General features: G+C 44.7%; 1 protein-coding gene across 1 annotated transcript; it reads right to left on the bottom strand.

The window, feature by feature from the left end:
• Nucleotides 1-13,228: 13,228 nt before the first annotated feature.
• On the bottom strand, nt 13,229-25,303 carry LOC311101406 (protein phosphatase 1D-like). Its single transcript, XM_084142539.1, has 6 exons — nt 24,653-25,303; nt 18,641-18,869; nt 15,696-15,820; nt 14,301-14,482; nt 13,824-14,048; nt 13,229-13,653 (listed from the first exon to the last, which is right to left on the bottom strand). The coding sequence occupies exons 1-6, from the start codon at nt 25,188-25,190 to the stop codon at nt 13,231-13,233; spliced, it is 1,722 nt and encodes a 573-aa protein (XP_083998665.1). The 5' UTR covers nt 25,191-25,303; the 3' UTR covers nt 13,229-13,230.
• Between the last annotated feature and the right edge of the window lie 279 nt (nt 25,304-25,582).

Raw genomic sequence — 25,582 nt, forward strand, 5'->3', positions numbered from 1 at the left:
GTTTTCCTTCTTCAGCAACAAACCCCTTCAAACCACAGAACAACGAGACAGATATTTCACCGGATGTATAAATGAGAAGCATCCGCTTTCGTTTCCACTCACAAATATGGTAGTGAGAGGAAGCCCAGTGGCTGGAAGTTGGAGATGTTGGAAGGAGACTCTGGCCGACATTCTGCTAATTTTCTCATCGATGAAACATTTGATCTCAATACCGTTTTCTGTCCCCAAAACTAGAATCTGTTACGAACAGAGTGAACTAAGTTTTGTAGACTTTACCCTTTGTCAAAGTTTTAAAAAATTGCGTTGTTTAGAAAGCGTGCAAAACCAAATGAGTTATTGCACACGCGCAATTCAGAGTAGGCGTTCCCTAACGGAAAAATGCAAATGTCTACTAGAACGCGCTAATAGGATCTCGCTAGCTCGTGCTTAGCTCTGCCCACCTCCTTGCTTGTTCCCATTTGGAAACGACAGGCTGTGGTCTATCTTGGTTTAGTTAAAACATCTTTGTTACAACTCTCACTACATACCCTTCACTCCCTAACTGGGGTAAAAACACTTTCTCGGCAACTCCTCATACACCCTTTAGCTTCAGCTCAGAGGAAAACAGAGATCGATTCAAGGGGATTGCACAAAAACAACCACTGGCTGTCACAATCCCATGTTTTGTCCCTCATCCCAGATCATTTGCAAGACAACCTCTCTACTGCGCTCGCTCTCTGCTCCCGACCAATGAGGGGGTTCGATTAATCTCGCCCGTGCATGCGTGTTTTGCATGGCTAAAAGTTGATTGCATTCGATTTAGAACTGGGCTGCTTCCTGGCGTGAGCCAGGTGTCCAGCTCTGTCCGATGGTGAAGTCGGCTCAAAACAAAAGTTACGTAATTAAGCACGTGTAGTAATGAGTAGGGTTTTGTGTTTTCACATGCAAAGTGATAGTTTTTTTATAGAAACGCTTTAGCTGACTTCCCAATTAAAACTAGTTAGAAAATTCAAACTTTTATTTTATGCTAAAGAGATGTATGTTTCTGGACGATGCACCATGCTGCCTTGTTGACAACATGACAGTGCGGCGCAGATTACTGTTGACGTCTAGAACCAGCGCCCTGCGGCTCAGCATAATCGAATCCGCCCAAAAACTTTATACAAAACTCCCGACCAATGACTTTATTGCGCAATGGGTGATATATTTTTTGTAACTTGCCTGCGGTTGCCACCTTCTGTCTGGTACTGCTACAGACACAGGTATCGTTGGTAGAGGACAGGTATAATACAGTATCGTTGGTAGAGGACAGGTATAATACAGTATCGTTGGTAGAGGACAGGTATAATACAGTATTGTTGGTACAGGACAGGTATAATACAGTATCGTTGGTACAGGACAGGTATAATACAGTATCGTTGGTAGAGGACAGGTATAATACAGTATCGTTGGTAGAGGACAGGTATAATACAGTATCGTTGGTAGAGGACAGGTATAATACAGTATCGTTGGTAGAGGACAGGTATAATACAGTATTGTTGGTAGAGGACAGGTATAATACAGTATCGTTGGTAGAGGACAGGTATAATACAGTATCGTTGGTACAGATTAGGTGGCGTTCCAGGTTGACTTTTTTTGCAGTCTCGCCGGTCATTAGGAATAGGGTGCCATTCGTGACGTACATACGCTTTCTTCTGGGACAGTTTAATGTCCTGAGTTTGTGGGTGATATGTACACTACCATTCAAAAGTTTAGCAATGTCCTTATTTTCCATGAAAACATACATGAAATGAGTTTTAATAGGAAATATAGGAAAATGCATAGGAAATGTAGTCATTAGGTTAGAAAAAATGATTTTTAATTGAAATAATAATTGTGTCCTTCAAACTTTGCTTTTGTCAAAGAATCCTCCATTTGCAGCAATTACAGCCTTGCAGACCTTTGGCATTCTAGTTGTTGAGGTAATCTGAAGAGATTTCACCCCATGCTTCCTGAAGCACCTCCCACAAATTGAATTGGCTTGATGGGCACTTTTTTAGCAGACGCTCTTATCCAGAGCAACTTACAGGAGCAATTAGGGTTAAGTGCCTTGCTCAAGGGCACATCGACAGATTTTTCACCTAGTCGGCTCGGGGATTAGAACCAGCGACCTTTCGGTTACTGGCACAACGCTCTTAACCACTAAGCTACCTTCCGCCCCACAACAGCTCAATAGAGTTGAGATCTGGTGACTATGCTGGCCACTCCATTATAGACAGAATACCAGCTGACTGCTTCTTCCCTAAATAGTTATTGCATAGTTTGGAGCTGTGCTTTTGGTCATTGTCCTGTTGTAGTAGAAAATTGGGTCCAATCAAGCGCCGTCCATAGGGTATGGCATGGCGTTACAAAATGGAGTGATAGCCTCCCTTCTTCAAGATCCCTTTTACCCTGTACAAATCTCCCACTTTACCACTATCAAAGCACCCCCAGACCATCACATTGCCTCCACCACGCTTGACAGATGGCATCAAGCACTCCTCCAGAATCTTTTCATTTGGTCTGCGTCTCACAAATGTTCTTCTTTGTGATCCGAACACCTCAAACTTCAATTCGTCTGTCCATAACACTTTTTTCCAATCTTCCTCTGTCCAGTGTCTGTGTTCTTTTGCCAATCTTAAACTCTTCTTTTTATTGGCCAGTCTGAGATATGGCTTTTTCTTTGCAACTCTGCCTAGAAGGTCAGCATCGCCTCTTCACTGTTGACGTTGAGACTGGTGTTTTGTGGGTACTATTTAATGAAGCTGCCAGTTGAGGACCTGTGAGGCGTCTGTTTCTCAAACTAGACACAAATGTATTTGTCCTCTTGCTCAGTTGTGCACCGGGGCCTCCCACTCCTCTTTCTATTCTGGTTAGAGCCAGTTTGCGCTGTTCTGTGAAGGGAGTAGTACACAGCGTTGTATGAGATCTTCAGTTTCTTGGCAATTCCTCGCATGGAATAGCCTTCATTTCTCAGAACAAGAATAGAAGAAGAGAGTTATTTGTTTCTGGCCATTTTGAGCCTGTAATCGAACCCACAATTGCTGATGCTCCAGATTATTTTTTTTATTTTTTATTTATTTATTTCACCTTTATTTAACCAGGTAAGCCAGTTGAGAACAGGTTCTCATTTACAACTGCGACCTGGCCAAGATAAAGCAAAGCAGTGCAATAAAAACAACACAGAGTTACATATGGGGTAAAAAAACATCAAGTCAAAAATACAACAGAAAATACACTGCTCAAAAAAATAAAGGGAACACTTAAACAACACAATGTAACTCCAAGTCAATCACACTTCTGTGAAATCAAACTGTCCACTTAGGAAGCAACACTGATTAACAATAAATTTCACATGCTGTTGTGCAAATGGAATAGACAACAGGTGGAAATTATAGGCAATTAGCAAGACACCCCCAATAAAGAAGTGGTTCTGCAGGTGGTGACCACAGACCACTTCTCAGTTCCTATGCTTCCTGGCTGATGTTTTGGTCACTTTTGAATGCTGCCGGTGCTTTCACTCTAGTGGTAGCATGAGACGGAGTCTACAACCCACACAAGTGGCTCAGGTAGTGCAGCTCATCCAGGATGGCACATCAATGCGAGCTGTGGTGAGAAGGTTTGCTGTGTCTGTCAGCATAGTGTCCAGAGCATGGAGGCGCTACCAGGAGACAGGCCAGTACATCAGGAGACGTGGAGGAGGCCGTAGGAGGGCAACAACCCAGCAGCAGGACCGCTACCTCCGCCTTTGTGCAAGAAGGAGCAGGAGGAGCACTGCCAGAGCCCTGCAAAATGACCTCCAGCAGGCCACAAATGTGCATGTGTCTGCTCAAACGGTCAGAAACAGACTCCATGAGGGTGGTATGAGGGCCCGACATCCACAGGTGGGGGTTGTGCTTACAGCCCAACACCGTGCAGGACGTTTGGCATTTGCCAGAGAACACCAAGATTGGCAAATTCGCCACTGGCGCCCTGTGCTCTTCACAGATGAAAGCAGGTTCACACTGAGCACATGTGACAGACGTGACAGAGTCTGGAGACGCCGTGGAGAACGTTCTGCTGCCTGCAACATCCTCCAGCATGACCGGTTTGGCGGTGGGTCAGTCATGGTGTGGGGTGGCATTTCTTTGGGGGGCCGCACAGCCCTCCATGTGCTCGCCAGAGGTAGCCTGACTGCCATTAGGTACCGAGATGAGATCCTCAGACCCCTTGTGAGACCATATGCTGGTGCGGTTGGCCCTGGGTTCCTCCTAATGCAAGACAATGCTAGACCTCATGTGGCTGGAGTGTGTCAGCAGTTCCTGCAAGAGGAAGGCATTGATGCTATGGACTGGCCCGCCCGTTCCCCAGACCTGAATCCAATTGAGCACATCTGGGACATCATGTCTCGCTCCATCCACCAACGCCACGTTGCACCACAGACTGTCCAGGAGTTGGCGGATGCTTTAGTCCAGGTCTGGGAGGAGATCCCTCAGGAGACCATCCGCCACCTCCTCAGGAGCATGCCCAGGCGTTGTAGGGAGGTCATACAGGCACGTGGAGGCCACACACACTACTGAGCCTAATTTTGACTTGTTTTAAGGACATTACATCAAAGTTGGATCAGCCTGTAGTGTGGTTTTCCACTTTAATTTTGAGGGTGACTCCAAATCCAGACCTCCATGGGTTGATACATTTGATTTCCATTGATAATTTTTGTGTGATTTTGTTGTCAGCACATTCAACTATGTAAAGAAAAAAGTATTTAATAAGATTATTTCATTCATTCAGATCTAGGATGTGTTGTTTAAGTGTTCCCTTTATTTTTTTGAGCAGTGTATATATACAGTGTGTGCAAATGTAGCAAGTTATGGAGGTAAGGCAATAAATAGGCTATAGTGCAAAATAATTACAATAGTATTAACACTGGAATGCTAGATGTGCAAGAGATTATGTGCAAATAGAGATACTGGGGTGCAAAAGAGCAAAATAAATAACAATATAGGGATGAGGTAGTTGGGTGGGCTAATTTCAGATGGGCTGTGTACAGGTGCAGTGATTGGTAAGGTGCTCTGACAACTGATGCTTAAAGTTATTGAGGGAGATAAGAGTCTCCAGCTTCAGAGATTTTTGCAATTCGTTCCAGTCATTGGCAGCAGAGAACTGGAAGGAATGGCGGCCAAAGGAGGTGTTGGCTTTGGGAATGACCAGTGAGATATACCTGCTGGAGCGCAGACTACGGGTGGGTGCTGCTATGGTGACCAATGAGCTAAGATAAGGCGGGGATTTGCCTAGCAGTGATTTATAGATGGCCTGGAGCCAGTGGGTTTGACGACGAACATGTAGTGAGGACCAGCCAACAAGAGCGTACAGGTCACAGTGGTGGGTAGTGTATGGGGCTTTGGAGACAAAACGGATGGCACTGTGATAGACTACATCCAATTTGCTGAGTAGAGTGTTGGAGGCTATTTTGTAAATGACATCGCCAAAGTCAAGGATCGGTAGGATAGTCAGTTTTACGAGGGCATGTTTGGCAGCATGAGTGAAGGAGGCTTTGTTGCGAAATAGGAAGCCGATTCTAGATTTAACTTTGGATTGGAGATTCTTTATGTGAGTCTGGAAGGAGAGTTTACAGTCTAACCAGACACCTAGGTATTTGTAGTTGTCCACATACTCTAGGTCAGACCCGTCGAGAGTGGTGATTCTAGTCGGGTGGGCGGGTGCCAGCAGCGTTCGATTGAAAAGCATGCATTTAGTTTTACTAGTGTTTAAGAGCAGTTGGAGGCTACTGAAGGAGTGTTGTATGGCATTGAAGCTCGTTTGGAGGTTTGTTAACACAGTGTCCAATGAAGGGCCAGATGTATACAAAATGGTGTCATCTGCGTAGAGGTGGATCTGAGAGTCACCAGCAGCAAGAGCGACATCATTGATATACACAGAGAAAAGTGTCGGCCCAAGAATTGAACCCTGTGGCACCCCCATAGAGACTGCCATAGGTCCAGACAACAGGCCCTCCGATTTGACACACTGAACTCTATCTGAGAAGTAGTTGGTGAACCAGGCGAGGCAGTCATTTGAGAAACCAAGGCTATTTAGTCTGCCAATAAGAATGCGGTGGTTGACAGAGTCGAAAGCCTTGGCCAGGTCGATGAAGACGGCTGCACAGTACTGTCTATTATCAATCGCGGTTATAATATCGTTTAGGACCTTGAGCGTGGCTGAAGTGCACCCATGACCAGCTCGGAAACCGGATTGCATAGCGGAGAAGGTACAGTGGTTTTCGAAATGGTCGGTGTTCTGTTTGTTAACTTGGCTTTCAAATACTTTCGAAAGGCAGGGCAGGATGGATATAGGTTTGTAGCAGTTTGTATCTAGAGTGTCACCCCCTTTGAAGAGCGGGATGACCGCGGCAGCTTTCCAATCTCTGGGGATCTCAGACGTTATGAAAGAGAGGTTGAACAGACTAGTAATAGGGGTTGCGACAATTTCGGCGGCTAGTTTTAGAAAGAAAGGGTCCAGATTGTCTAGCCCAGCTGATTTGTAGGGGTCCAGATTTTGCAGCGCCTTCAAAACATCAGCTGTCTGAATTTGTGTGAAGGAGAAGCGGGGGGGGCATGGGCAAGTTGCAGCGGAGGGTGCAGAGTTGGTGGCCGGGGTAGTGGCAGCCAGATGGAAAGCATGGCCAGCTGTAGCAAAATGCTTGTTGAAATTCTCGATTATTGTAGATTTATCGGTGGTGATAGTGTTTCCTAGCCTCAGTGCAGTGGGCAGCTGGGAGGAAGTGCTCTTATTCTCCATGGACTTTACAGTGTCCCAAAACTTTTTGGAGTTAGTGCTACAGGATGCACCAGCTACAGATACTCAACTAGTCTCAAGAAGGCCAGTTTTATTGCTTCTTTAATCAGCACAACAGTTTTCAGCTGTGCTAACATAATTGCAAAAGGGTTTTCTAATGATCAATTTGCCTTTTAAAATGATAAACTTGGATTAGCAAACACAATGTGCCATTGGAACACAGGACTGATGGTTGCTGATAATGGGCCTCTGTACGCCTATGTAGATATTCCATTAAAAATCAGCCGTTTCCAGCTGCAATAGCCATTTACAACATTAACAATGTCTACACTGTATTTCTGATCAATTTGATGTTATTTTAATGGACAAAAAAAATAGCTTTTCTTTCAAAAACAAGGACATTTCTAAGTGACCCCAAACTTTTGAATGGTAGCGTAAATACTAAATGTCTCGTTTGGTCCTGTGCCAAAATGTGTTGCAACTGGTATTCTTTAAACTAGATTTCAATCTTAAATTCCATGTTTATAAAAGTGTATATACAGTAGTTGTTATTGGTGATGTGTAATAAAGGCTGGAGACTTGGAGGTAATATTAATCACAAAATCCACTTGAGCTACATGGTGTACTTTTAAACCCCCAATAAGTCAAGAAGACACCACTCAGAAAACATTTTTATTTAATATATTTTCAATTCAAAACAAGTGGTGTTTCTTTTCCACAGGAACACTGTACACATGCACGAATTGCTGTCAGCACAGCTTTGTCAGTGTCAAGCAGGACAGGATGCCATAACTGAATGAACCTGTAAAATGACTCACTTCACCTGGAAAAACAAAGGACGCATCTCATAATTGTACCATATATATATATATGGCACTACTTTTGACCAGGGTTCTGGTCAAAAAGTAGTGCACTACATATGGAATAGGGTGCAATTTGGGACACCTATCAGAAAGAATGTTTTGGGCATAATGTTTTTAGGAACAATCACCAACAAAGTAACAGAAAATATGTTCTCAGAGAATGTCACACACCTGCATCAGTATCACTATGAAATGAAAACAACAAACAAAAAAACGCTACAAATTGTCCAGTTAAAATTGCACTTTGGTCTAGAAAAACGACATACTAAAAATAATGAATAATTTAACAAGAGCTTGTCATCAAGCAAATGTGGCAGTCGGCAGACCTTTCTAAAAACACCAGTACTGTCAAAAGTCTGATGCACTGTAATCAGAACAGCAGCTACGTGAGGACAACAGGTCACATAATGAAATAATGCTTTAACTTTTATCACATCATTCATACATGAAAACAGGTAAAACAATGCTTTACCTTGATCACATCATTCATACATGAAAACAGGTAAAACAATGCTTTAACTTGATCACATCATTCATACATGAAAACAGGTAAAACAATGCTTTAACTTGATCACATCATTCATACATGAAAACAGGTAAAACAATGCTTTAACTTGATCACATCATTCATACATGAAAACAGGTAAAACAATGCTTTAACTTGATCACATCATTCATACATGAAAGTCATATCCGTGTAGGTAACTGAAGACGAAGCTTCTGACTGCTTTTCAAATAGAACATTGATATCATTCAAAAGATGTCAATAAGTCATATATACACTGTATCTAGCCTCAGTCCTATTCCAAGTCAATCAAAATGAGAATCAAATTAAACGTATTAGCTTATAAGTGCTCTTCCTGAATTCAAACCCCTCAAAACTAAAAACAACAACCCACTGAGTGTATAGAACATTATCAACGCCTGCTGTTTCCATGACATAGACTGACCAGGTGAATCCAGGTGAAAGCTATAGCATTGGGGTCAACATGGGCCAGCATCCCTGTGGAACGCTTTCAACACCTTGTAGAGTCCATGCCCTGACGAACTGAGGCTGTTCTGAGGGCAAAGGGGGAGGAGGGGTGCAACTCAATATTAGGAAGGTGTTCTTAATGTTTTGTACACTCAGTGTATTGACAACTAGCTAGTTCGCCACAACCATTTTCTCTGATAAGACCCCTGCATCAGAACTCATAGAAATCATTTCTCTTTTTGAAAATTGGGGCTATGTCAGTCTATTAAAAATCAATCTGACAGAACTTTTGACAGTATTTCAATCTGAAGGAAGTATGGTTTGAAGTGACTGAAACGCACCGGAAAGGTATTGGGAAGTTCAGAAGATCATCAGGCGATCATTGTGTATGATCTTCTGTGTAGAAAACAACATCATCATTGATGTTCTTCTCCCCCCTCCAATCTGATTTAGTGCCTGGTCTTGTCCATTCTGTTCTAATGAGGCTTGTGGACATTGCAGAGGGAAACAGAAGACATATGATTGGGTCATAATATTTTGTAGCTTAAATGGTTCAAAAGATAGAGCCACACTTGTAGGAAGAAAACAGAAACTGCTCTGTTTATTACAACCTCATCTGGAGGCTACCGGAGGTTACTGACGTAACTCCGGTTCTATGAACAAAGCCCGATTTTATTTATCTCGTGACCCCATTTTCAAATCAGGACACACTATATGGGGTCGCGACCCCTAGTTTTGGAAATGCTGGCCTACACAGTTAAATTGTCTGCATTTGGTATGCAGATACTGTCGTTGGGGTAAATGCAGCAAAAGGGAAAAATAGGCAAAGTATTGCAATTACAGGTAACGGCCACAAGGTGTCATCTGATCTCATCTGACAGCGGGAACAACATCCTGACTGACTATATTATACAGTTCACCTTCATCAACTATTAATTAATTAATTATTACACTGAACAAAAATATTAACGCAACATGTAAAGTGTTGGTCCCATGTTTCATGAGCAGAAATAAAATATCCCAGACATTTTCCATACGCACAAAAAACGTAAGTTTGTGCAAATTTGTTTACATTCCTGTTCTGAAACATTTCTCCTTTGCCAAGATAATCCATCCACCTGACAGGTGTGGCATATCAAGAAGTTGATTAAACAGCATGATCATTACACAGGTGCACCTTGTGCTGGGGACAATAAAAGGCCACTCTAAAATGTGCAGTTTTGTCACACAACACAATGCCACAGATGTCTCAAGTTTTGAGGGAGCGTGCAATTGGCATGCTGACTGCAGGAATGTCCACCAGAGCTGTTGCCAGAGAATTGAATGTTCATTGTCTCTACCATAAGCCACTTCCAACATCATTTTAGATAATTTGACAGTATGTCCAACCGGCCTCACAACCGCAGACCACGTGTACGGCTTCTTATTATAATTTTTTTGTGTGTGTATTTTACCCCCTTTTTCGATCTTGTCTCATCGCTGCAACTCCCCAACGGGCAAGGGAGAGGTGAAGGTCGAGTCATGCGTCCTCTGAAACATACGTCCGCCAAACCGTGCTTCTTAACACCCGCCCGCTTAACCCGGAAGCCAGCCGCACCAATGTGTCGGAGGAAACACTGTTCAACTGACGACCGAAGTCCTGGCCCGCCACAAGGAGTCGCTAGAGCGCGATGAGCTAAGTAAAGCCCCCTCCGGCAAAACCCTCCCCTAACCCGGACGACACTGGGCCAATTGTGCGCCGCCCTATAGGACTCCCGGTCACGGCCGGTTGTGACACTGCCTGGGATCGAACCCGGATGAGAGGTTTTCTGATGTCAACGTTGTGAACAGAGTGCCCCATGGTGGCAGTGGGGTTATGGTATGGGCAGGCATAAGCTATGGACAACGAACACCATTGCATTTTATCAATGGCAATTTGAATGCACAGAGATACTGTGATGAGATCCTCAGGCCCATTGTGAAGCCCATTTTGTTTTAGATATCTGTGACCAACAGATGCATATCTGTATTCCCAGTCATGTGAAATCCATAGATTAGGGCCTAATTAATTTATTTCAATTGACTGATTTCCTCATATGAACTGTAACTCAGTAAAATCTTTGAAATTGTTTCATGTTGCGTTTATATTTTTTGTTCAGTATGGTTAATTCGGTTACTGGTTTAAACTGTAACAGCACCTTCAGTTTGGGATGAACGTTCAATTGATCTCATTCAATCTGAGTAAAACAAATTTTTTTTAAGAATACACAATAGAAAACACAACAAATTTAAATCCAATTTAGAACCAAGATCAGAAAAGTAATTCATGAAGGATAGGGGGATTAAATGCTGTGAGAGAATATCAAGATTATGACCAATATCAAGAGAATATCAAGATTATGACCAATATCAAGAGAATATCAAGATTATGACCAATATCAAGAGAATATCAAGATTATGACCAATGTCAAGAGAATATCAAGATTATGACCAATATCAAGAGAATATCAAGATTATGACCAATATCAAGAGAATATCAAGATTATGACCAATGTCAAGAGAATATCAAGATTATGACCAATATCAAGAGAATATCAAGATTATGACCAATATCAAGAGAATATCAAGATTATGACCAATGTCAAGAGAATATCAAGATTATGACCAATATCAAGAGAATATCAAGATTATGACCAATATCAAGAGAATATCAAGATTATGACCAATATCAAGAGAATATCAAGATTATGACCAATATCAAGAGAATATCAAGATTATGACCAATATCAAGAGAATATCAAGATTATGACCAATATCAAGAGAATATCAAGATTATGACCAATGTCAAGAGAATATCAAGATTATGACCAATGTCAAGAGAATATCAAGATTATGACCAATATCAAGAGAATATCAAGATTATGACCAATATCAAGAGAATATCAAGATTATGACCAATGTCAAGAGAATATCAAGATTATGACCAATATCAAGAGAATATCAAGATTATGACCAATATCAAGAGAATATCAAGATTATGACCAATGTCAAGAGAATATCAAGATTATGACCAATATCAAGAGAATATCAAGATTATGACCAATATCAAGAGAATATCAAGATTATGACCAATATCAAGAGAATATCAAGATTATGACCAATATCAAGAGAATATCAAGATTATGACCAATATCAAGAGAATATCAAGATTATGACCAATATCAAGAGAATATCAAGATTATGACCAATATCAAGAGAATATCAAGATTATGACCAATATCAAGAGAATATCAAGATTATGACCAATATCAAGAGAATATCAAGATTATGACCAATATCAAGAGAATATCAAGATTATGACCAATATCAAGAGAATATCAAGATTATGACCAATATCAAGAGAATATCAAGATTATGACCAATATCAAGAGAATATCAAGATTATGACCAATATCAAGAGAATATCAAGATTATGACCAATATCGAAATAACTAGGTCTAAGGGTGAATTTAGGAAATTCATCCAAAATGGTACGTTATCCTCTTCTGTACCTTCTACAATAGTAAAATGAAACAATGTATAAAAATATATCGCTTTACTTAAAGTAAGTAACACATGTACTTATGAATGAACCCACGTCAAGATTATATTTACAGATTGGACAAATTCATACTTTGGGATGATTTTCTGTCCACAAAACAACACTGAACAAAATCAATCCTTACTTCACATCATAGTGAGAGTGGGAGATACAGTATCTTGTAACTTTATGTGGACTTCAAGTAAAGGCTGGGGAAATGCATTTTAATGCGATGCAATCGCCAGATGCAGTATTCCAAACTCTGTTTGGATGTGCCCGTAGACCCCCAAATGCATTTTGTGGTTATATTGCAAGAGCTGTTTTGCAGCCAGAAAATGTTACCTTTTGTTTTCGTCACAGGAGTTACTTACCGGAGACAAAGTGAACAGAATTCAGTTCTCTTGGAACACTGGACTGACTGACACATGGACATTTGGCATGATGACCTCATTGTAGTGACCTCACTGAAAGTGACTGGTCTATCAGTCAGTAGTCGTTTGTAAAAAAGGTTGGAGAAGAAGCAGAATGTTATTGTCTGTCTTGTATCCATGTTTGTATGTATGACGAGGAGGGTCCGTCCATCTGCAGAGTATGTGTGTGTGTGTGTGAGAGAGTATGTGTGTGTGTGTGTGAGAGAGTATGTGTGTGTGTGTGTGAGAGAGTATGTGTGTGTGTGTGTGAGAGAGTATGTGTGTGTGTGTGTGAGAGAGAGAGTGTGTGTGTGAGAGAGAGAGAGAGTGTGTGTGTGAGAGAGTATGTGTGTGTGTGTGTGTGTGTGTGAGAGAGAGAGTGTGTGTGTGAGAGAGTGTGTGTGTGAGAGAGAGAGAGAGTGTGTGTGTGAGAGAGAGAGAGTGTGTGTGAGAGAGTATGTGTGTGTGTGTGTGAGAGAGTGTGTGTGTGAGAGAGAGAGAGTGTGTGTGTGAGAGAGTATGTGTGTGTGTGTGTGAGAGAGTGTGTGTGTGAGAGAGTGTGTGTGTGAGAGAGTATGTGTGTGTGTGTGTGAGAGAGTGTGTGTGTGAGAGAGTGTGTGTGTGAGAGAGTATGTATGTGTGTGAGTGTCTCTCTCAGCACACACACACGGTGGTCTTGCCGTGTTGCTGGAGTAGCGCTGGGGACACGTTGGTGGGGGGCGGAGTCGGAGACTGTTTCTGGTCCTTTCCTCCACTGTCTTTTGCCCCCGCCGGCGTTCTCTCGCCATTCTTCCTCCGGGTCCTCTTGGCGGACGGGACGGGGTTGGGCGACGTCTCATCCAGCGTCCGTTTGGCGCCGGGCGTCCTGGCGGTGACATCACTAAGCTCCTCCCCCGGTGCGGGGTTGTCGGTCGTCGAGGGAAACCCGGTGCGGGAGTCGTCGTCCGAGTCGGAGAGAGGCGGGCCGAAAGGATCTGATAGGGCCAGGGCGTACAGGCTGCTCCCTGATAGGCCGTTTCGTCTCTCCAGGGTCGGGAGGAGCTCACACACAGCAGACGGCATGTCCATGTCTGGAACCTAGAGAGAGACAGAGAGAGAGAGGCATTTAATACAGTAGTCATGTAGTAATAAAGTAGTCATTATGATTTAGCTTTTGTCCCAAATGGCACCCTATTTTCCCCCATAGGGCTCTGGTCAAAAGCAGTGCACTATATAGGGAATAGAAACCATTTGGGACACAGTCTTACCTTGATGAGTGGTGTGTTGGAGCGGGAGCCCGATGTGGGGCCACAGTGCTGTCCCTCGGCCAGGTTGAGCAGCACCTCCTCATGGTGGAGGGGCTCCTGGGGGACACCGGGCTCCTGCAGGGCGATCACGATGGCCGACGTGTTGTCCGCACGCAGCATCCTCTGGCGCCACCTCAGGAGGGCATGGCTCACCAGCTGGCGAGCGCTGGACACCCCGCATGGCGCCTAGGAGGGTGGGGGGGAGGGGTGATATTTACAGTCGTTAACTAATCAGACAAGGCTGAACACAAGCCTCGGTGGCCCAGTTTGAAAATCCCTGGGCCATGTTCAGTAGGGGAAAAAAAACGTTTCAAAACAGAGTGAATCAGGGAGGTACTACCTAAACCAATAAGAAACACTGATTTCTTTAGTTTTCCGTTGCAAAACATTTTTTGCTACGGTTTGCCCTACTGAACAGGACGTTGCACCACAACTCACCATGGCCTCATCGTTGTCCTGGCACATGGAGACGGCGTCCTGGGGGGGCACCATGTTCCACAGCCCGTCGCTGCCCAGGATGATGTAACGGTGTTTATTGGGGTCAAGGGTCAGCACACAGGTGTCTGGCTCCGGGGACACCACAAACTCTCCGCTGTAGAAGTCATAGCTCCACAGGTCCCCTATAGGGACAGAAGATAATTCAATAAAGGTTATTCACCATTTCAATGAAATGACGTTGAACCAACGTTGAATTGACGTCTGTGCACATTGGGGTATTTATTTAGTTTGCTAGCAAGTCTCTCACACTATGCAACGTCTGCATGGCACATCAAATTCCCATGATTTGTGAATCTGTTCGGACCGAACAGCTAGCACGACAGCTCGAAGACTTTGAAAAAAAAGTAGATTTTAGCTAATAGGGAGAAGTACTTAACAAAATAACTGCTTTATGACATTCACTAATCATAAACTACACTGCTCAAAAAAATTAAGGGAACACTAAAATAACACATCCTAGATCTGAATGAATGAAATAATCTTATTAAAAACTTTTTTCTTTACATAGTTGAATGTGCTGACAACAAAATCACACAAAAATGGAAATCAAATGTATCAACCCATGGAGGTCTGGATTTGGAGTCATCCTCAAAATTAAAGTGGAAAACCACACTACAGGCTGATCCAACTTTTATGTAATGTCCTTAAAACAAGTCAAAATGAGGCTCGGTAGTGTGTGTGGCCTCCACGTGCCTGTATGACCTCCCTACAACAATTCTGCAGGGCTCTGGCAGTGCTCCTCCTGCTCCTCCTTGCACAAAGGCGGAGGTAGCAGTCCTGCTGCTGGGTTGTTGCCCTCCTACGGCCTCCTCCACGTCTCCTGATGTACTGGCCTGTCTCCTGGTAGCGCCTCCATGCTCTGGACACTACGCTGACAGACACAGCAAACCTTCTTGCCACAGCTCGCATTGATGTGCCATCCTGGATGAGCTGCACTACCTGAGCCACTTGTGTGGGTTGTAGACTCCGTCTCATGCTACCACTAGAGTGAAAGCACCGCCAGCATTCAAAAGTGACCAAAACATCAGCCAGGAAGCATAGGAACTGAGAAGTGGTCTGTGGTCACCACCTGCAGAACCACTTCTTTATTGGGGGTGTCTTGCTAATTGCCTAAAATTTCCACCTGTTGTCTATTCCATTTGCACAACAGCATGTGGAATTTATTGTCAATCAGTGTTGCTTCCTAAGTGGACAGTTTGATTTCACAGAAGTGTGATTGACTTGGAGTTACATTGTGTTGTTTAAGTGTTCCCTTTATTTTTTTGAGCAGTGTATTTACATCTCATAGAAATACATTAGAGGAACTTAATCTTTGAGACAACCACAACAACATACCTAGAGCTCTGGCCACAGCCAGGAAAGGGATCTGGTCTATGACAGTGCTCCTCCGGACGGGCCCGTTGTGAGTCAGCCTGGGTCTCTTCCACACCACCCGGTTCACCCCAGACTTCTTTATCACACTGGAGATAGGAGGGACAGACAGACAGACAGACAGAAAGACAGGAGAGTTATCACACTGGAGATAGGAGGGAGGGACAGACAGACAGACAGACAGGATAGTTATCACTCTGGAGATAGGAGGGACAGACAGACAGACAGGAGAGTTATCACTATGGAGATAGGAGGGACAGACAGAAAGACACAGGAGTTACCACTCTGGAGATAGGAGGGACAGACAGACAGACAGGAGCGTTATCACTCTGGAGATAGGAGGGACAGACAGACAGACAGGAGCGTTATCACTCTGGAGATAGGAGGGACAGACAGACAGACAGGAGAGTTATCACACTGGAGATAGGAGGGACAGACAGACAGGAGAGTTATCACTCTGGAGATAGGAGGGACAGACAGACAGGAGAGTTATCACTCTGGAGATAGGAGGGACAGACAGACAGGAGAGTTATCACTCTGGAGATAGGAGGGACAGACAGACAGACAGGAGAGTTATCACTCTGGAGATAGGAGGGACAGACAGACAGGAGAGTTATCACTCTGGAGATAGGAGGGACAGACAGACAGACAGGATAGTTATCACTCTGGAGATAGGAGGGACAGACAGACAGGAGAGTTATCACTCTGGAGATAGGAGGGACAGACAGACAGAAAGACAGGATAGTTATCACTCTGGAGATAGGAGGGACAGACAGACAGGAGAGTTATCACTCTGGAGATAGAAGGGACAGACAGACAGACAGGAGAGTTATCACTCTGGAGATAGGAGGGACAGACAGACAGACAGGAGAGTTATCACACTGGAGATAGGAGGGACAGACAGACAGGAGAGTTATCACTCTGGAGATAGAAGGGACAGACAGACAGACAGACAGGAGAGTTATCACTCTGGAGATAGGAGGGACAGACAGACAGACAGGAGAGTTATCACACTGGAGATAGGAGGGACAGACAGACAGACAGGAGAGTTATCACTCTGGAGATAGGCGGGACAGACAGACAGACAGACAGGAGAGTTATCACTCTGGAGATAGGAGGGACAGACAGACAGACAGGAGAGCTATCACTCTGGAGATAGGAGGGACAGACAGACAGACAGGAGAGTTATCACTCTGGAGATAGGAGGGACAGACAGACAGAAAGACAGGATAGTTATCACTCTGGAGATAGGAGGGACAGACAGACAGGAGAGTTATCACTCTGGAGATAGGAGGGACAGACAGACAGGAGAGTTATCACTCTGGAGATAGGCGGGACAGACAGACAGGAGCGTTATCACAGGCATTTAGTAAGGTAGTAATGGAGTAGTAGTTATGATTCAGCCGGTCAGTGTCACAAAAAGCCTCTATTATCTTCATAGTGGCAGGCTCTGTATAAGGAATGGGGTGTTACAAATGTTCAATAAACCATTAACACATGCCTTATAAATGCTCCCTTAATGGCTTATTCACAGAAGTAGTATAAAGTGTTCCAAAAATAACCTACCTTTATTTCAACTGTCTGGTTGATCCAGTAACCCTGTTATGGTATGTGAGCAGCACCGTTTATTGACAGTAAACTGCTGCGATGCCAATGACTAATCTGGCAAGAGTCTTAAAGTCACTGGAAATCACTCCAAGCTCACTCACTCCCTCTGTGGGCGTCACTGGCTATGTCCCCAAATTGCACCCCATTCTTTGTAGTGTACTACTTTTGACCAGGACAGTTCGGGACGCAAGCCTGTGTGTTCCTTACCTGAAGGAGATGGTTCTAGAGTAGTGTGTTGTTTACCCAGTGCCTGTCCGTCCCTCTAGTCTAGTTCCCCAGTGCCTGTCCGTCCCTCTCGTCTAGTTACCCAGTGCCTGTCCGTCCCTCTAGTCTAGTTACCCAGTGCCTGTCCGTCCCTCTCGTCTAGTTCCCCAGTGCCTGTCCGTCCCTCTCGTCTAGTTCCCCAGTGCCTGTCCGTCCCTCTCGTCTAGTTACCCAGTGCCTGTCCGTCCCTCTAGTCTAGTTACCCAGTGCCTGTCCGTCCCTCTCGTCTAGTTACCCAGTGCCTGTCCGTCCCTCTAGTCTAGTTCTCCAGTGGCTGTCTGTCCCTCTAGTCTAGTTACCCAGTCAGTCAGAGAGTTGTTCTGTTGTTTTACACCAAACAGGCATAGATGCTACAATGCTTTATCTGATTGTGAGCTTGCAGTAGAGTAGAGTAGACAATGTGGTTTATGCAAGAGAGAGAGCGAGAGAGAGAGAGAGAGAGAGAGAGACAGACACACAGAGAGAGAGAGAGAGAGACACAGAGAGAGAGAGAGACACAGAGAGAGAGAGAGAGAGAGAGAGAGAGAGAGAGAGAGAGAGAGAGAGACAGACACACAGAGAGAGAGAGAGAGAGAGAGACACAGAGAGAGAGAGAGAGACACAGAGAGAGAGAGAGAGACACAGAGAGAGAGAGAGAGAGAGAGAGAGAGAGAGAGACACAGAGAGAGAGAGAGAGAAGAGAGACAGAGAGAGAGAGAGAGAGAGAGAGAGAGAGAGAGAGAGAGAGAGAGAGAGAGAGAGAGAGAGAGAGAGAGAGAGAGAGAGAGAGAGAGAGAGAGAGAGAGAGAGAGAGAGAGACATGGTCTTTGGCTCGACCCCATTCCCCTGTCATAGGGGCTGTTGTTTTGGATGCACAGTCACATGAGGGTACGGTTGTGTTGTGGTTGTGTTGCAGTTGGGGGCCTTAGCACAGTATTATGTGTTGGTTAGGATAGTCCGCCAGACAAACAAAACATTACATTGTTGAGTTAGTTAGTTCTCGAGTTGGCTGGCTGGACAACTAACCTAGTAGTGCAGTATGTAGTAGTTAGCCTTACCTGCCCCCCAGCCCTTCGATGCGCTCTCTCTCCTTAGGCAGCTCAGGCTTGTGGTCCTGTGTAACCTCCACGGCCCTGATGAACTGGTCAGTGGGGTCGTCCTGGACCCCTAGCACTATGGCAGAGTCTCCTACGTGGGCCACGTACATGCGGTCCCCCCGGATGACCACTACACTGGCCGTGGTGCCTGAGGTGCTGGGAAGCCCCGTGAAAGTCTTGGGCCAATCGGCTGCAGAGGGAGGAAAAGAGAGGGAGGGAGGGAGAGAGAGGGAGGGAGAGAGAGGGAGGGAGGGAGGGAGAGGGAGGGAGAGAGAGTGAGGGAGGGAGAGAGAGTGAGGGAGGGAGAGAGAGTGAGGGAGGGAGGGAGAGAGAGGGAGGGAGAGAGAGGGAGGGAGGGAGGGAGAGAGAGTGAGGGAGGGAGAGAGAGGGAGGGAGAGAGAGTGTTGGAACCTGCCCAGCCTTAGAAGAAGCCTTCGGAGTCAGACTAACCTACTTCCCTGAGGTCTCTGCCTGCAATAATATGGCCCCTGAACACAACAACAGTTAGGTAGGAACTAAACTTTTAAAGGTCCTGAACAGTCATTCTGAAAAGGACTTTTTTGTCTAACTACCAGGAAGTTTGAAAAGACAGGCTGAGAGGGCAGGGGGCTTATATTCATGAGCTCGCCTTGACTGACGGCTCTTTGAAACGCCTTTGTCAAGCAACTTGGGTGCAGTGAGCAGTGTTGCAGTAAATGTATCTCAAGCAAATTTAGTGATACACGAAGCAACTCAAACATTGAAATTGCATCAATGATATAATGTTTTTCATTTACATCTCCCGTTTGTTTCTTGTGATGTGGTTCACAGCAGCACTGACGGATATGTTGACTTGACAACTGCGTCAGAGTTTTGAACGACCCATCCCCCCCTTTTGTTCCATGCTGGCTGAAGACCTAGCTAGCCAGTAACTAGCTAACACCAGACACAGATGAAAGGGGAAACATATAAGTATCTTTGCCATAGATGAATAGGGTAAACTTTTAATTATATTTGCTGACACCCTACAGTCAAATGTTGGCACCAGTAAAGTAGCTATCTAGCTACATAAACCACGCCCCTCTGCAAACCTGCCTTCTCCGATGTTGATTACAAGGCGGTACTTATTTAAATTAGGTAAGAGAATATCTAGTTACCATTGGTGTATTCAAATGAAAATGAAGGTGATGTCACCTTGTCCGCTTAATAATGAATCCAAGTGTTTGACATGGAGGGAGGGGACCAGTAACTTATGATCAAACTTCATCAATGTAGAAGCAACAGTCATTTTTCATACGTTGATCTGGTTTCCTTCAAATATCATCACATTTCATGAAAAACATGATTGACTGTTCATGACCTTTAAACTAAAAAGACACAACTTTGTCTGCCATCTTCACAGACAGACCGGCAGAACAGCAGGCCAGTGAGATCAGAGGAACACACAATACAGGGTCAGGATGAGAGCCAGATGCTTCTCCAGATTACAAACAAGTAAGTAGTGAATTATGGCTGCCCAACCCTGTTCCTGGAGAGCTACCGTCCTGTAGGTTTTCACTCCAACCCTGTTCCTGGAGAGCCACCGTCCTGTAGGTTTTCACTCCAACCCTGTTCCTGGAGAGCTACCCTCCTGTAGGTTTTAACTCCAACCCTGTTCCTGGAGAGCCACCGTACTGTAGGTTTTAACTCCAACCCTGTTCCTGGAGAGCCACCGTACTGTAGGTTTTAACTCCAACCCTGTTCCTGGAGAGCTACCGTCCTGTAGGTTTTAACTCCAACCCTGTTCCTGGAGAGCTACCGTCCTGTAGGTTTTAACTCCAACCCTGTTCCTGGAGAGCCACCGTCCTGTAGGTTTTAACTCCAACCCTGTTCCTGGAGAGCCACCGTCCTGTAGGTTTTAACTCCAACCCTGTTCCTGGAGAGCCACCGTCCTGTAGGTTTTAACTCCAACCCTGTTCCTGGAGAGCCACCGTCCTGTAGGTTTTAACTCCAACCCTGTTCCTGGAGAGCTACTGTCTCTATTCGCTGCAACCCCTGGTTCTAATGATTAGCTGGTTGATAAGCTGAATCAGGTTAGTTACAACTGGGGTTGAAGCGAAAACCTACAGGAGGGTAGCTCTCCAGGAACAGGGTTGGAGTTAAAACCTACAGGAGGGTAGCTCTCCAGGAACAGGATTGGGCAGCCCTGATATAGAGTATAGGGTACCATTTGGGACACATCCATAGACATAACAAATAGTTGCTGCACATTTTTGTTCCAGGTCAGCACTCAGCACTAACAAACACATGACTCAACTAATCAAAGGGCTTGATTTAGTTGATAAATTGAATCAGGTGTGTTAATACTGGGCTGGAACAAAAATGTGCACATCCATCCTTGGGTTTTCCCAGGATGCTCCTTGTGTGTAGAGTACACTGTACTAGTGACTTGACAGGGCAGTCGAAGGAACCCGAGCGAATCGCTGATGACCGCCCTAAATACAACTGCCCTCACAGCTGATAGGCCAAGAGACTTGTTCATCAAATAATAAAAAAGAGGGGGGAACATTCATCATACCTCAGTGGGGGTGGGCGCATTGGTCTTTCCAAATCCAATAGATATGATGCATCATGCAGACTCTCCTTTACAACCAACAATATCAGATCTCACATGCTGCCTGGCCTGCCTAGTCCAGTAATAAACCGGATTTGTTATGCCGTCGAGGTCAAAACAACCGTCGCCAACTCTTTCCAAACAAGCAGCTGAACCATTGTCATGTGTATCGAAGGCAAACAGAGGACGGCACCATGGGAAAATCCCATTCACGGTAGTGACGTGCAGTTCGTGAACGATTAGTTATTTTTTAACTACTCTTTTTACTGACTCGAGAGTCATGACTCGTTTTTTTTGAGTGACTCGTTCATTTTAGTTGTTCGTTTGACCTGCTAGTGCTGGGTGTTTTCACACTCCGTCCCTTTCAGACAATTAAAAACTAAATGTGTGCAGTATGAACACTCCAATGGAACTCAGACCCCTCAAAAAGAGCCCTCCGAAGCGAACCGAACTGAGACCAGGTCTGAGTCCGGTTCCCTTTTTAGGGCAATGTGAACACAAAGCTCCCCGGGTTCGCTCGTCATTATTCCCGCACCACACACTTGACTACTGCAACACAGTTTCCCCTGCCATAACTAGTGATGGGAAACCGAGGCTTTATGAACTTCAGCGCTTTCACCAAATTGTGCTGAAAAACGGTTCATTACTTCAGTATCTGTTGACAGTGACATCTGCTGGTCAGCAATAAATAGCAGCGTGTGACTACCTCATGAAGCTGGTTGAGAGAATGCCAAGAGTGTGCAAAGCTGTCATCAATGCAAAGGGTGGCTATTTGAAGAATCTCAAATATAACATATATTTGGATTTGTTTAACACTTTTTTGGTTACTACATGATTCCATATGTGTTATTTCATAGTTTTGATGTCTTCACTATTATTCTACAATGTAGAAAATAGTAAAAATAAAGAAAAACCCTTGAATGAGTAGGTGGGTCCAAACTTTTGACTGGTAGTGTATGTACCGGTTGTTTTGCTCTAGGATGGGCCTCACAAGACTTGTTTGAAGGTCCCCCTGTACCAGTTGAAAAAAGGAATGGAAGTATATATGGAGACTGTTTAGTGACAAAAATAAGGGGTTAAATACATGTTATATATATATATTTCCTGATCTTTCTTATATCTCTCTCAAATATGATACACTTCAGAACAAACTTCCTTTTAAAAAATGTAGTGGGACTATCTGTTCTTCCATGTAGTGAATCTGTTATTCAATGTGTTTGTATGGGCTAATAGCAGTAAGGACTATCTGTTGTTCCATGTAGTGAATCTGTTATTCAATGTGTTTGTATGGGCTAATAGCAGTAAGGACTATCTGTTGTTCCATGTAGTGAATCTGTTATTCAATGTGTTTGTATGGGCTAATAGCAGTAAGGACTATCTGTTCTTCCATGTAGTGAATCTGTTATTCAATGCGTTTGTATGGGCTAATAGCAGTAAGGCCAAATAAAAATGTTCATCAAAAATGTTTTTTTATATACTTCAAGGGGTCTTAAAATCCTAAGTTAAATAGCAAAATGATCCTTGTTATGACCTTCTTAAAACAATTCCATATAGCTAATAACCAGGTGGCGAATCGCATCTCTGCATGTCTGGCAGACATATCAGTGTGGATGACGGATCACCACCTCAAACTGAACCTCGGCAAGACGGAGCTGCTCTTCCTCCCGGGGAAGGACTGCCCGCTCCATGATCTCACCATCACGGTTGACAACTCCGTTGTGTCCTCCTCCCAGAGTGCAAAGAACCTTGGCGTGACCCTGGACAACACCGTCGTTCTCCGCTAACATCAAAGCGGTGACCCGATCCTGTAGGTTCATGCTCTACAACATTCGCAGAGTACGACCCTACCTTACACAGGAAGCGGCACAGGTCCTAATCCAGGCACTTGTCATCTCCCGTCTGGATTACTGCAACTCGCTGTTGGCTGGGCTCCCTGCCTGTGCCATTAAACCCCTACAACTTATCCAGAACACTGCAGCCCGTCTGGTGTTCAACCTTCCCAAGTTCTCTCACGTCACCCCGCTCCTCCGCAAACTCCACTGGCTTCCAGTTGAAGCCCGCATCTGCTACAAGACCACGGTGTTTGCCTACGGAGCTGTGAGGGGAACGGCACCTCCGTACCTTCAGGCTCTGATCAGTCCCTACACCCAAACGAGGGCATTGCGTTCATCCACCTCTGGCCTGCTGGCCCCCCTACCTCTGCGGAAGCACAGTTCCCGCTCAGCCCAGTCAAAACTGTTCGCTGCTCTGGCACCCCAATGGTGGAACAAGCTCCCCCACGACGCCAGGACAGCGGAGTCACTCACCACCTTCCGGAGACACTTGAAACCCCACCTCTTTAAGGAATACCTGGGATAGGATAAAGTAATCCTTCTACCCCCCCCCCCCCCAAAAAAAAAAATAAAAAAAAAATAAAGATATATATATATTGTAAAGTGGTTGTCCCACTGGCTATCATAAGGTGAATGCACCAATTTGTAAGTCGCTCTGGATAAGAGCGTCTGCTAAATGACGTAAATGTAGTCAACCAGAGTTGACTTTATTAAAAGAGGACTGAGATCGGCTATTTTACAGTAGGATTAAACACATTCCTCAGGCTCGGCGGCTCCAAACACCTGCTCCGACTACCAACTGTCTTTGCAGACACAAAACATACACAGCCTCTGCTCAACAAACTTGTTTTGGGGGGGCTGCAGTTCCCGAACGACATTGTACTCATCACCCTCACTGCAGCTGTGCTCACCGCAGGCAGAGCAATACATTCCGCCAATTGTCAACAAGAGTCGTTCACAATCTAGTCCGGTTGCGGACACAACTAGACCTCGTTTCAAATGTATCAAGAAATAATCTTATTTGTATGCCTAGCAATCAACAAATGTACATTGTTTAAAGCACACGTTTGCAAGTCTGTCACAAATAACAGCTCCAATAATCAAGCCCCCTATGGTGAAGAATCATGACTCGTTGGGAGTTTTCAGTTCATCGTTCGCCGGTAGGGGGGTCCTACGTGCTCTGGGCATTACTGACTCAAATTAACGAAATGAGTCGAAAGATTCGTTCTTTTGACTGAACGACTCAGTAAATAGAGCCGAACTTCCCGTCACTAATTCACCGAGCCCGCTTGTGTGTGACCTGATAGGTTGGGGGTTTAGAGAGGAATCATGGGATGTCTCTTTCTTTGCTCTACTACAGACAGGTGGCAAAGCGATGGTAGGTTTATTTTGCTAGCCAAGCCAGAGAACCCAAACCACACATTCAGCCACATCGAGCCTGTGGTGGCCATTTAATTCTTAGCGTTTGCTCGTTTAGAGGCTTGCTAGCTAAAATGTACGAGATGCGAAAACACAAATCCCAATATACAAAACTAGCTATCTAGACACATGGATGATTATTTAACTCACGTAGTTTTTTCCACATTGCATGGTGGCAGGCAACGAAACCTTTCCGAATAGCTGCACACACTTCCTCGTCATCCTTGGACCAAAAGCCCCGCTGTTTCTTGATGAATTCCCACAAATAGTCCCGTGCGAATTGCGCTGCCTCGCGGCCTCCGTGGCCATCAAACACCGCGAAGAAAGCCACTGAGCGCTGGGGGTGGTGATCGCTCTTGATCGCAGCCGGTAAACTCTCCACTTTCGATACTGCCAGTGCCGCGGCTGCACAACTTTGGTCCCCATTTTGTGTCCATGCAACTTTAGTAGAGGCAGATCGAGGATCGTTCAGTGCGTTGTGTGCAGTCCGATCTTGCTGCTCGTTTTCAGGCTTTTCCGGCACAGTGTGGACCGTCGAGCTATTCCCTTTGGTCTCGTCTTGTTCGTCCGAGTTCAGCTCGTCTTCCCCCGGCTCGGGCTCCATTACAACCTCGGTAACATCCTCCATGTATTTCCTTCCTCCCTGGTCGGAGAAAACACTCACTCGCATCAACAATGCGTTTTCCATGGCTGTAGAGACGTCTTGCTTCAGATGCTGGGCGTTTGTAGTACCTAAAAATGGCTTCAAAAGTATTTTAAATTAAGTTTATGGCAGCTTAATGATCAATCACCCGCTTTCGGTCTTTGTTTATTTTCAAGCCTTTTAGGCACGCTCAGGAACGCATTGACGTCAGACCTATATCAACTGGGGGTAATGTCCGGAAAAAATAATGCGCCACCTACTGGATGTGTAAATCAAATTAAAATCTATTTGTCACATGCTTCATAAACAACAGCTGTAAACAGTGGTTCCGATCGCTTACTTACGGCCCTAATCAACAATGCAGAGAAAAATAATACCACGAGGAAAATATATAGGCCTACACAGTAACAATACCTTGCAGCATGAATTGACATGTT

Source organism: Coregonus lavaretus (genome assembly GCF_964263955.1).
Source record: "Coregonus lavaretus genome assembly, chromosome: 26".
Classification (NCBI taxonomy): domain Eukaryota; kingdom Metazoa; phylum Chordata; class Actinopteri; order Salmoniformes; family Salmonidae; genus Coregonus; species Coregonus lavaretus.